Here is a 12,573-nt window from a genome sequence, read left to right on the forward strand (position 1 = left end):
TGGACAACAGAAAAGTAAGTGAAGAGAGACATCAGACAGGGCAAGATATACCAAAATAATAATTTATAAATTATCAAGGGTTCATGAGGGAGGGGGCAGTGGGGAGGGAGTGGAAAAATGAGGACCTGATGCCAGGGGCTTAAGTGGAGAGCAAATGTTTTGAGAATGATGAGGGCAATGCAGGTACAGATATGATTTACACAATTGATGTATGTATGGATGGCCCCTAATAAAACTATTAAAAAAGAAGGAAAAAAGAAATCCTCCAAACTAGATAAATAAAAAACATCATAATAAATAGAAGAAATTGATAAAAATTTCATTTTATTTGAATCCCATACCAACAATCATGGAAGCAACAGGCAAGAAATTAAATACATATTGTATTTTTTTTTAATCTGCAAGATTTCTTTAAAGATGAGTAAGACCCAAGCCATGGTATTTCCCATCACCTCATGTGGTAGTTACATAATTTCATGTCAACTTGATAAATAAGTCTAAGGGTGGAGTCTAGCCTGTCAATCAGGTCACAGCTTGATGATGCCTCCTTGTGGGCATGACCTTCCCATGAGGATGCTGAGAACTTCCTTTCTCTCTTGCTCTCTCTCTCTCTCTGCCTTCACCTTCCTGTTGACAAGCCACGTGGAGACATCCTGAGAGCTGTGAAAGCCCCTCTCTCTGCTTCACTTTCCTGTTGAAGAGCCACACTCAGAGAGCTGGAGGAGCCATATGGAAACCCACGTCAGTGCTGAGATGCTTCCACTGTCACTGGATCCACAAGACTTTTCACCCATCAGCCTGCGATCTTCCTGCATTTTGCATTATTGCATGTGACTGCGTGGGTCTGAAGAGGGATTTGTAGACTCATATCAGACTTATGGGTTAGTATAGGACTTACAGACTTGATGTGGACTGGGCTGGGAAGTTTTCTCCTTATACAATTGCTCTTTGACATAAAGCTCTTTCCTATACATATATATGAATGACCCTGGATTTGTTTCTACAGAAAGCCCAGTTAACACACCTCATATGCATGTGACAGCTAGACAATGAATAAGGAAAACCAAAGAAGAATCAGCATCTTTGAATTATGATATTGGTGAAGATTATTGAATATACTACAGACTGCCAGAATAATGAACAAATTTGTCTTGGAAGTTCTGCCAGAAAGAAATTTGGACATGTTTTCAAGGGAGACGTGGAGAACATCAACTTGGGTCAAAGTATAGGGTCAGAGGAAGACCTTGATGAAATGGACTCACATAGTGGCTGCAACCACCAGTTCACACGTAGCAATGATTGTGAGGATTGTGCAGGACTGGGCAATGTTTCACTCTGTTGTACATAGGATGACTATGAGCTGGAACTAACTCAATGGTACCTAATGACATTATCTTTACAATGAAACATTATATAAGGGATTTTTTAATGTATCTTCCCAACAGAAAGCTCTAAAAGTGATCAAGCATTTGAAAATTATCAAATTTAGTATCAGTAATAGAACAATTTTTTTCTCATCTAACAAGAAGACATAACTTTATTAATGATAGAAACAGCACAAATTTCAGACTACACTGCAGTTACTAGTTTGAAACACCAAAAAAAGGTTTTTAAGATGGACATTGTTAATTCAATAATAGCATGTACAATATCATTACTATTGCTCTTCAGGGCTCAGACTGCCTTTGATCTTGATTCATTTATTCTCTCTCCTTAACTTCCACACCTCTTTCATCATCATCTTCCTCTTCATTCTCCTCTTGTACAGATGGAGCTTGTGTGTTTTCCTGAATGTTCCATACTGCTTCACCTTGAACTCTGAATTTCTCAGCAGCTGCCAGTTGTGCTAGCTGAGATAATTCCTTGATCTTGGCTTCCCCCAAAAAACTACAGAGGTGTCTGAAATGGGGCTCTTATAGACATCTGGCTTTGGGATGACAAAGAGGATAGTCTTAGTAACCTCTGTGACTTGCCGAAGACCCAGTTTAGACAAAGCCTTGGTGCCTTCTTTCCTCTCTGACTCTGCTTTGCTTTCCTGACTGGTTCCGCATTGGTTTCAGCTACCACCACTGAGTTGGTTGTGTGGTTGCCTGAGTAGAATCCTGCTCCTCGAGCTCAGGTACTGATTCATCACTGTCAGATTCTGTTCCAGATCCTGTCTCACTCTGGGCTGTAGCACCTCCTGCTCTGTGGCAGCGATGGTTTCAGTGGCTTCACTGGGCATTTGGTATAGAAAACTCAGGACCGAGATGGAGATAGGAAGACAGGAAGCAAGAGCATGACCTCAAACTCTCTGTACCTCTTGACCTGATGCAACATGAAGAAACGCTTGACCTAATTTTTACCACGCCTCTAGAGTACCCTGCCCAAAATTAATATATAGTGACATGTTCACAGTGGTTGAGATGAAATCGTCACCTCCAAATCTAAGGGGTATTCCAGTTATTCTTCCTCCAAGACAGATGTTTGTTCATCTAGCAGTCCATGATATTGGCAACATTCTCCACTTACACTGTACTATCCAGGAGCCAATTCTCCTCTGCTCTTCTTTACTCATTATCCAGCTTTCACAAGTATATGAGATGAATAGAAATATGGCTTGGGTAAGACCAGGCTCAGTTTTCTTCTTTAACACTTAAATAGCCTTGTGTAGACTTGCCTAATGCACTATTTCCTTTGGTTTCTTGGCTGCTACTTCCAGGAATGTTGATTTTGGATCCAAGTAAAATGAAATGACAACTTCCATCTTTTTTCCATTTATCATAAAATTACTTTTTGGTCCAGTTGTAGTTATATTGAGGTGTAATCCATACTGAAGGCTGTATTCTTAGATCTTCATCAGTAAGTGCCTCAAGTCCACTTCCCTTTCAGCAGGCAAGGGTGAATCATCTACATATGGCAGGTTGTTAATGACTCTTCCTCCGACCCAGACTCTGCGTTCTTTTTCATATAGTTCAGTGATGGCACACTAAGGGGATGCAGTGGATGAGTTGAAACAAAATGTTTGTTTTTTACAATTTTATTGGGGGCTCTTACAGCTCAACATTCCATACATCAACTGTTATCAAGCATATTTGTACTTCTGTTGCCATCATTTCCAAAACATTTTCTATGTGAGCCCTTAGTAGCTCTTTTTTCCCCCCACCCTCATGAATCCTTGATCAATTGTATATTATTATTTCCTATCCTACACTGTCTGCTGTCTGGACTTCACCCACGTTTTTATTATTCATCCCCTTCTGGGGTATGGGGGGCTATATATCCAATCTTGTGATGGGTTCTCCCTTTCTCCCCCCCCTTCCCCCACCTCAGCCATCCCCCTATGCTCATATGATTCCCACTATTCCTGAGGGGTTTATCTGTTCTGACTTTCATGTGTCAAGAGCTCTTCTGGCCAGATTTGTAAGGTCAAACTGGGACATGGTAGTAGAAGGGAGGAAACATTCAGGAACTAGAGGAATGATGTGTGATTCGTTGGTGCTATACTACACCTTGGTTGAAACCTTCTTTATAAATTATTGAATGTACAACTGATTATCTCCTCTGTAAGCCTTTGCCTAACTCACACTAGGGTTGTTGTGTTTTGTCTTAATGTATCCAAAGCACATCTCTGTCTCATTAAATATGAATTCTATAATGTGACTTCCATGGCTATATAATCATGGAGACATGGATACTTGTCCCCTCCCCCAGTTGGAACATGTGCGTTGCCCCAAGTCTTTACCATAATAACCCAGACGGCAAAACCTACCACCACCAAAACAAAGACTCACTGTTGAAGGGCTGACTTTTGATCTATGGACAGGTTCCACATGATCACAATGAGGTGTTTTGGAATCCATACTCTTGGAAGCATTACTTTTTTTATGATTACATAACTGAATGCCTTTGCAATGAGTAACACTCAAGTAAACAACATCCTGGCATTCTGTTTTAGCCAAGATTCATCTTAAGTCAGCAGTGATATCCCTTGTCCCACATCCACTTCTAAAATGAATGTGAATTCTGGCAACTCCAGTTGATGTACTACTACAAGCATTTCCTAATTCTCTTTAGCAAAATTTTCCTTCCATGTAACGAAAGGGGGTGTATATGAAGGGAAAAGGAGGGATAAGTTGGGAAAGAGACTCATATTATCAGGTAAAGTTACACACACACACACACACACACTTACTGCCATCAAGTCAATGCTGACTCATAGCGACTCCATGGGTTTCCAAGACCGTAACTGTTTATAGGAGTAGAAAGCCCAGTCTGTTTTTCTTTGGAGTTGTTAGTGGTTTTGAACTGCTGACCATGCAGATTTCAGCCCAATGCATAACCACTACATCAGGAAGGTTCATTCACACACACGTCTATACAAATACACAAGTACATAAGTACATACATGCATACATCCACCAGAAGTGCCTATTACACTTTAGTAGCAACGAGCACATAAAACACCCAGATCTTGGTTTGTAAATACCATTACTCACTACAATGAAACAGGGTCCTTAAGAGAAAAGAATGACCACACAAAGATAGCTGGTGTCATAGATAGAAGAGAATGTCCCCAAAATATGTGTCGACTATGCTCGTCCATGTTTCCCAGTTGCAATGACATTATCACGAGTTGGTAAGGCTATTCCATCCATTGTCTGGTGGGAGCATGCAAGCAGCTTTAAGGGAAGGGATTGATCATTTCTGTCATTCCAGTAGGCATAAAATGAAGTATGCAGAAAACAGGAACAGAGAACCCCATGATCACCAAAAAAAAGAAGAGCCAGAAGCAGCACGATGGCAGCAGGACCCCGAGATGGGAACAATAGTAGTGCTCGGTCTAGGGGACAGAGAAACAGACTTGAGTCCTCCGCCACATGAGACAAGTAGAGCTGAATGTCTCTGGGCATGAGACTGGTGCTAAAGGAGCTTTTTAACACTTGCCCAAGTAAGACAGTGGCCAAGTGACCACGTAGCCAGGAGGCCAAGGACCAGAGAGACATGCCAGTAAACACGGTTGAGAAGAGGAACTGAAGACAAAGGAACTACATCCTTAACATTTTGGAATGTTATTTCAATAATAAAGTCTGATAATCATAAATAATGACTGTGAGTTCCCTGCGGCCATTGCAAAGGACTATCAAGTCCAACAGAAAAGTAGCGTGCCCTGGCACAGACAGCGTCAGAATACGGTAGAGGAAGTTGGAGCGGAGGCATTCCTGACCTCTGCCTTGTGGGAATGAGCTTTGGGCTGGTGTAGTGTTGGATTCTCCTTCCCCCTACTAAAGCCAGGGAAGGTAGTCCAATGTGGCTCGATGTCCTATCCTCACCAGTATCACGTGGTTATTCCCCACTTGCCTCTATTTTTAGTGATGTCCCGTATAACCAAACCGCTAAATGTTAATGAGACAAGATTAGTATGACAGGAATGAGGGTCAGACTCATATCATACCCTTGCTTGAATCACACATTTTATCTTAACTGAAATAAAAGGATCTCACTATCACCAAGAAAGAACAGGAAGCAGAGCACACCCTTAGGCTATTAGAATTAGTCAATCCTGAACCCATCACAAAATGGGATAGCTTCTCTCTTCTGTCAGTCAAAATCTTACAATCTTTCCTCTTGTGAAGACAGATGGCAATATAAAAAATATTCCACATATAAGTATGTATTAAAATATAGATAAATGTATATTTAAATATTATAAATTAATATAAAAATATTCCAGCATTAACAGTCTGGAGGAGAAAATGGGGCCGATGGTTGCGGGGGGGGGGGGGGGGACATGGGAGAGGGGCAGGAGGGCGTAAGGTGGTGGTGGTAATCAACCCAGGGTCAAGGGAGCAAAAAGTGATCCAAAATTAGTGGCAAGGAGGGTGTGAGAAGCCTGGTAAGGATTCAGCAAGGGCAATGTAACCGAGAAAAATTACTGAACCCCAAATGAAGGCTGAGGATGATAGTGGGACAAGAGGAAAGTAAAAGGAAATAGAGGAAAGAACTAGGAGACAAAGGGTATTTATAGAGGTCTAAATACAGGCATATACATATGTAAATATATTTATATAGGATGGTGGGGAAACAGATCTACGTGCATATATTTATAGGTCTAGTATTAAGGCAGCAGATGGACATTGGACCTCCACTCAAGTACTTACTCAATGCAAGAACACTTTGTTCCATTAAATTGGCATTCCATGATGCACATCTTCTCAACACGATCACTGAAGACAAATATGTGCATAAGCAAATGTGGTGAAGAAAGCTGATGGTGCCCGGCTATCAAAAGATATAGCATCTAGGGTCTTAAAGGCTTGCAGGTAAACAAGCAGCCATCTATCTCAGAATCATCAAAGCCTACATGGAAGAAGCATGCCAGCCTATGTGACCACGAGGTGTCGAAGGGATCATACATCAAGCATCTGAGAACAAAAAGTCTTACCTTTTGTAAGTGAGGGTGAGTGCAGAGTGGAGACCCAAAACCCATCTGTAGGCAACTGGATTCCCTTACTGAAGGGTCCTGGGGAGGAGGCAAGCCAGTCAGGGTGCAGAGTAGCAACGAAGAAACATACAGCTTTCCTCTAGTTCTTAAATGCTCCCTCCCCTCACTATCATGATCCCAATTCTACCTTACAAATCTGGCTAGACCAGAGGATGTACACTGGTACAGATAGGAACTGGAAACACAGGGAATCCAGGGTAGATGATCCCTTTAGGACCAGTGGTGTGAGTGGTGATACCAGGAGGGTGGAGGGAGGATGGGTAGAAAGGGGGAACCGATCACATACAACCTCCTCCCTGGGGGATGGATAAGAGAAAAGTGGGTCAAGGGAGACGTCGGAAAGTGTAAGATATGACAAAATAATAATGTATATATTATCAAGGGTTCATGAGGGAGAAGGGAGGGGGGAATAAGGAGCTGATATTAAGGGCTCAAGTAGAAGGCAAATGTTTTGAGAATGATGATGGCAACAAATATACAAATATGCTTGACACAATGGATGGATGTATGGATTGTGATAAAGAGTTGTACAAGCCCCTAATAAAATGATTTTTTAAAATATTCCAGCAAGAATAAAAGATGATTTTTGTAATAGACTCAGCCCTGACCCTTAAACACAAATGTCTTCCAAGATAAAACAAATTTGGTAAATTGAAATCTGGGTAGGGGAATCCCCTCTCTTAAAATCTATGTTTAAATCTAGGGCAGAGGAAGAAATAAATTGCTTATCAATTATTGATATTAACTTTGGGCAGATTATTGGTGAATAATTAAATATATTAAAACTGAAGCAATTCTTATAAACTATAGCACTCATTTTTCTTTATATAAAATACTTTGTGCTCATAGTTAAATTGAAATATTCTTCTTTGTTCTTTTAAATCATCATGAATGACTTCCTTGGGGTGTGAGAAATCCAAGTTATTTTGTTTTTTACAGAGTATTAAGTAATCATTGCTTATGATCCTGAACGTAGAACCAACTCAAGAAACAGGTATACTATAAAAAGCTGTTCACTACTCCTTAGCCTTGCTAAGCAGTATACAGTAACCTTTGTCAAGGCATCAATTCTAACCCATAGGGATACCTCATAAAAGAAAGCATATTGACACTTGCGTGTTAATGTAGTAGACATTATATTACATTCTGAGAAATACCAATAATTTACTTTTAAAATATACACTATAAAATAAATCACTTCTTTCAAAAGGGTCATTTTTTATTTATCAAGTCTAAGCATCAAAGATGGTTTTGAATAATTATGGTTACATGCAGAATTAATTTATTTCCATGCAGAATTTGATAGTTAAAAAGAAATCTATTTTGGTCCAGCCTAAGGTTCTCAAAGCCAGCCTGTAGGCACAACTAGAGTAAGTATATCCCCAGAAACCAGCATGAAACTTCAATCTGCATGAGTTTAAGAAACCAGATAAATCATTGTATCGCCGATATCTGCCTGCAGTCCATTTTCCGTGAGATGGATTTTTTTGTTCATGAGGTCCACGTGGAAAACAGCATGCTCAGAAATGGGAGTCTTCTCAGAGCATTCTTTTCCCAAGACAGGAATTCGCCGAGGTCCCATTAGTGGATCATCAAATCTCATCAGTTTCACTTTGGAAAGGTCTGTAACACACAGCATCAAGGTGGGCATACAGGTAGGTAGTCATGGTCTCAAACCCACAATCACATCTGATAATTCACATGTTAAACGCATTGGTTGTTACACCTAGATAAAAATATTTTAGCATATTTTTAAAGAGGATGCCATCACAAGAAACAAAGCTCAAATCTTTATAACCTATCAGCCCTTAAGCAGATCCAAGATGGTCAGAGATTATGTATAAATACTGACATCTACTGGACTTACAGTAAAACCTGCCAAAGCTGGAGCCTACGTACGGTGGCAACCTTGTCTGAGGAAGAAAAAGAAAATATTCTTCATAAAAAATGGAACAGTGGTAAGTCTGAACCCTGTTCAAAGGTAGAAAACTCGCAATACCTAAAAAACAAGGCAGCCTCTCACAAGTGTCACTTATAAGGTCACATTAGACGGTTCTGGATAGAAGGGGAAAAATGTGGAACATAACTCAAAATTTAAAAAAGAACCAGACTCACAGTCAGCAGAGACTAGTGGAACCCTGAAGACTAGGGTCTGGGACTTTCATGTCTGGAACTGGACTTACCTCTGTGGTCGAATAATCAACCATTTTAAGGTCAAAATTGCAATAATGACAATGTTAGTTTAAAAACTCCAAAAACCAAACTCACTGTCATTGAGTCATTTCTTACTCCATAGCAATGGGTTTAATTGAGTAAAAGCCTCATTTTTTACCCTAAGAGTAGCTGGTAGTTTCAAACTGCCCACCTTGTGGTTAGCAGTCCAACCCATAACCCAGTCCACCACCATGGCTTCAGTTAGCAAAAAGGAAGAACAGAAACAGGAAGCCCAGAGAAGAAATGGGCTAAGCGACAGTCAGCACACTGAGAGGAAGGGCTACAGAGATAAACTGTACCAAAATGTGCATGAGTTGTTGAATGTACCACTAATGATCTGCTCTGTTAAGTCTACACCTAATCAAAATAAGATGGTTGACTTTTTTTTAATAATTATAATAGCCTGTAAAAGGTCAGGTGGGGGGGGGGTGGAGAAAGCCAGGGCAAACTACTATGAGGATAAATTTTCAAATTATTAAATACTAAAATGAGGTTCTGAAATGTGAATTCCACCTAATTAACAATTCAAAAGTTAAAAAAAATTTTTTTACAGGTTCACTGCCTAAACCAAAAGAAAAAAGGACGGAGTACATTTTTCATCTTTATCCTGTATGATGTGTGGTGAAGTAAAATCACTTGGGATAGCTCTTCTATCAACAGTCTTTGTAACTTCCACCAAATGACTGTCTAGGAGCATGCAAATAAGGTGAAGAGGGCTCTAACTTGAACACTGGTCATTCTGAATTCTGCAGGCTGTAAAGTGGGCCACTTTAGGAAGAGAATCCCAAGACCATTAAAAAAAGAAGGGAGGAATCAAGAGAAAGTCAATGTCTAGAAAAGAATGATGTCAACATATGTACAAATATGCTTGATATGACTGATGTATGATGTATAAATGATGAAACGATCTTTTAATTTAAAAAGGGGGTAGGGTGGTGCACCAGCTGAACAAGTGAAGTGGCAGCGGCAGCAGCAACACCAGCCTGCAGCACCAAAACCATGAGATAGTAAAGGGTTCCAGGCCCAGGGAACCAGTAAAACAGAGTGCCTTCATGTAGGCGGCTAGCTGGCAGAGTACGGTCGTCTTTAGGTACGTATCAGCACTAAAGGAGCTTTGTGGCACTTGCCTGAGCAGGAAGCCAAGGAGCTTACATGGCTGAGATACTGAGGACCAGAGAGAGACATGATTGCTGGTATGGCTGAGAAGAGGGTACTGCAGACAAAAGGGCTATATCTCTTTATATGTTCTGATCCTGATTTGAGGTAATGTGCTACCTTCCTTCATAAACTCCATAACCATGACTATTATCTAGGGGTTCTGTGTGGCTGCTGCCCTGGTGGCATACTGGGTTAGGAGTTGGGCTGCTAACTGCAAGGTCAGCAATTTGAACCCACCAGTTGCTCCTCAGGAGAACGGTGAGGTTTTCTACTCTCATAAAGAGCTAGCTAGCCTCAGAAATCTAGAGCGTTGCTTCTATTCGGTCCTCCAGGGCTGCTAGGGGTTGGAATCAACTCGTTGGCTGGGAGTGAGTCTTGCAATGGATTCATGAACCCAACAGAGAAGCAGAATGCCATGGCTACAATGATTAATATCTGAATAGGGTAAAGAAGGCTGGAGGTAGAGGCATGTCTGACTTCTGCCTCAATGAAAACTTGGAATCGTCCTTAGGCGGGTGTGGAGCTGGATTCTCCTTCCCCCATCTGTAACTACCAGTCTCTTCTATCACTTTTTATGTGCCTTAGTTAACTATCTTTCAGATTATCAAAAAGTCTAAAACATATCTTTCTTGACTTGCTTCCTAACATACACTAAACCTGCAAGAGTTGTAGCTTTCCTTGGAAGATATTTTGGAGAAAAAAAATGAATACTCTGAGAAACAGCATACCCGTTTCTTGTTTGCTCCAAACATGAAAGCATTTGTATTACAAGCTGATGAGAGACAAGGAGAGAAAGGGGTGGGCAGGGGGAAGGGCGCCGCTCTGAGAGGTCTGTGCTTTGGATGCGCTCCAATCCTACCCTCCTTGATCTGCTCTTATGCAAGCTGATAAGATGGGTCTTGGCAACGAAAGCAGTTGTCCCTTAAACAAATTTATGATCCATCAATCCTGCCAACAACTGAGCCCAAAATAAATCTATTTATTTCAGCAATTCTGAGACTGCTCAACATCAAATGGTTTTATTCTGTGTGGTGGGGGTGGGGGGAGAAGAGGAGGGTTATAGGTGAGTACAATTTCTGATATCTAAGTTTATAAGTCATTCTAAGCATAGCCGGGCTAGTTATGCTTAACCTGATCCACAAAAACAGAAGACACATTCTGAATTCCCTCCACCTTCTTCTAAAACAGATTGCTGGGTGGTCTGCGTACTGCTTCATGATGCTTTGAGAATATGAAGCTTAGCAGGGGAGGGATGAGAGATAAAAGGAGACATTAATGCAGCAGGCAGCTATGCCAAGAGTACAAGTTATCCAGGCATTTTATTCTCTTTGGGAAACAAAAACCAAAGGGTTTCAAGTTCAGAGTAGGGATCTTGGGGCTTATAGAGCAATTACTAGCAACTACCACTGAGGCAGCAAGTGTGCCTGGTCGTCTTTGAGGAGTCTCTGCAGAGATTGTACAATCTAGCTCAAATACAACACAAGTCCTATCAATTAACACAGGAAAGACACAGACATCAGCTTCATGACCGCCATGATCCTACTTTGTGGAACGAATGCAATTCACTTTACCAGCTATTAAGATTCAACTTTTATATCAGTGAAATCAAAATCTGGCCAGAGTAGATTTTACTGCAGGTGTGACTGTCTCTCCCTCTCGCTCGCTCGCTCTCTCTTAAACAGAACCCCCTCCTTATTCCAAGCATTCTGAATCAAACTATTTCAAAGATGCCTCAATACTCAGACTTCTGAGTGACAAAATGGATTTGCTTTGATGTTTCACCATGTTGTTCATTACTGCCAATAAATTCCTGGAGCTCTCTGGGTGAATTTTCTATCTGTTCTTATCCCAGACCTCTGGTATCATAGAAAATGCTGAAATCTAAGTCCCCGGCCACTACGCATGATTTAAGGCACTTGGAGAAAAGACGAGAGCGACTCAGTCTGCAACGATTGATAACGTAAAGTGGAGCCTCTCACCTCCAGGTTTCAGCTCAAACGCAGCCTGGGTGGAGAGTGATTTAAAGTTGTTCCCATAAAATAGTTGCTCAGCAGCCTTTGTGGCATGAAACGATCGTTTTAATCCAGTTCCTCTTGGACCTAGATCATCATCACTCTCAAGACAATTGGCAGTGATTGGACGCCTTGCTGGCTATTACAGCAGACAGGCTGGGCACTACATTATTGAATTTAACTGCTTTGCCATCTCATATACTCAATATACCCGGCCCCTTGAGATATCAAAACATCCTGAGAGCTTGTGGGAAAGTCTCAAAGTTAAAGCTCTTCTGTAACCACTGAGATCAGTCTCACACTCCCCACCAACATATCTATTTTCTACAATTCACAGCACCAACTCACAACTAACCTAAAGCACTTTGTAATGTCATTCACAGCTAGTAAGACAAAGGAGATGGGAATTATGTCAGAGGCTCAGTGTGAAATGACAAAATAGAGAAAATGCCTTTCAGTTCAGTACAATTCTGAAGAACCTCGTCAGTGCAGCATCTGAGTGCATGTAAAAGGAAGGCAAGCTTAACAGTATATGACACACTCTTCAAGACAGAAATGCATCCTCTCATGTGTTACCACTTCGTAATAATCCTATGCAGTGGGTTCCCACATCTTTCTTTAAAAGTCACCATATTGCTCTTCAAAGAGTTACTGCTATTCATAATCTTCTCGTGACAAAAACCTTCATGAAGGATAAAACACCCA

At 41.0% G+C, this 12,573-nt stretch overlaps 1 protein-coding gene and 1 pseudogene across 2 annotated transcripts in view; both read right to left on the reverse strand.

The window, feature by feature from the left end:
• Positions 1-340: 340 nt before the first annotated feature.
• On the reverse strand, positions 341-7,531 carry LOC142439423 (nascent polypeptide-associated complex subunit alpha pseudogene; annotated as a pseudogene).
• Positions 7,532-7,709: 178 nt separating this feature from the next.
• Positions 7,710-12,573, reverse strand: part of LARS1 (leucyl-tRNA synthetase 1) — an 81,542-nt gene continuing 76,678 nt past the window's right edge. For both annotated transcript variants that reach the window (XM_075541767.1, XM_075541766.1), the window contains one exon: positions 7,710-8,107. In XM_075541767.1, the coding sequence (XP_075397882.1) occupies positions 7,902-8,107 (206 nt within the window). In that variant the 3' untranslated portion in view covers positions 7,710-7,901. The remainder of the gene's footprint in view (positions 8,108-12,573) is intronic.

This window comes from Tenrec ecaudatus, chromosome 2, assembly GCF_050624435.1.
Source record: "Tenrec ecaudatus isolate mTenEca1 chromosome 2, mTenEca1.hap1, whole genome shotgun sequence".
NCBI classification, from domain to species: domain Eukaryota; kingdom Metazoa; phylum Chordata; class Mammalia; order Afrosoricida; family Tenrecidae; genus Tenrec; species Tenrec ecaudatus.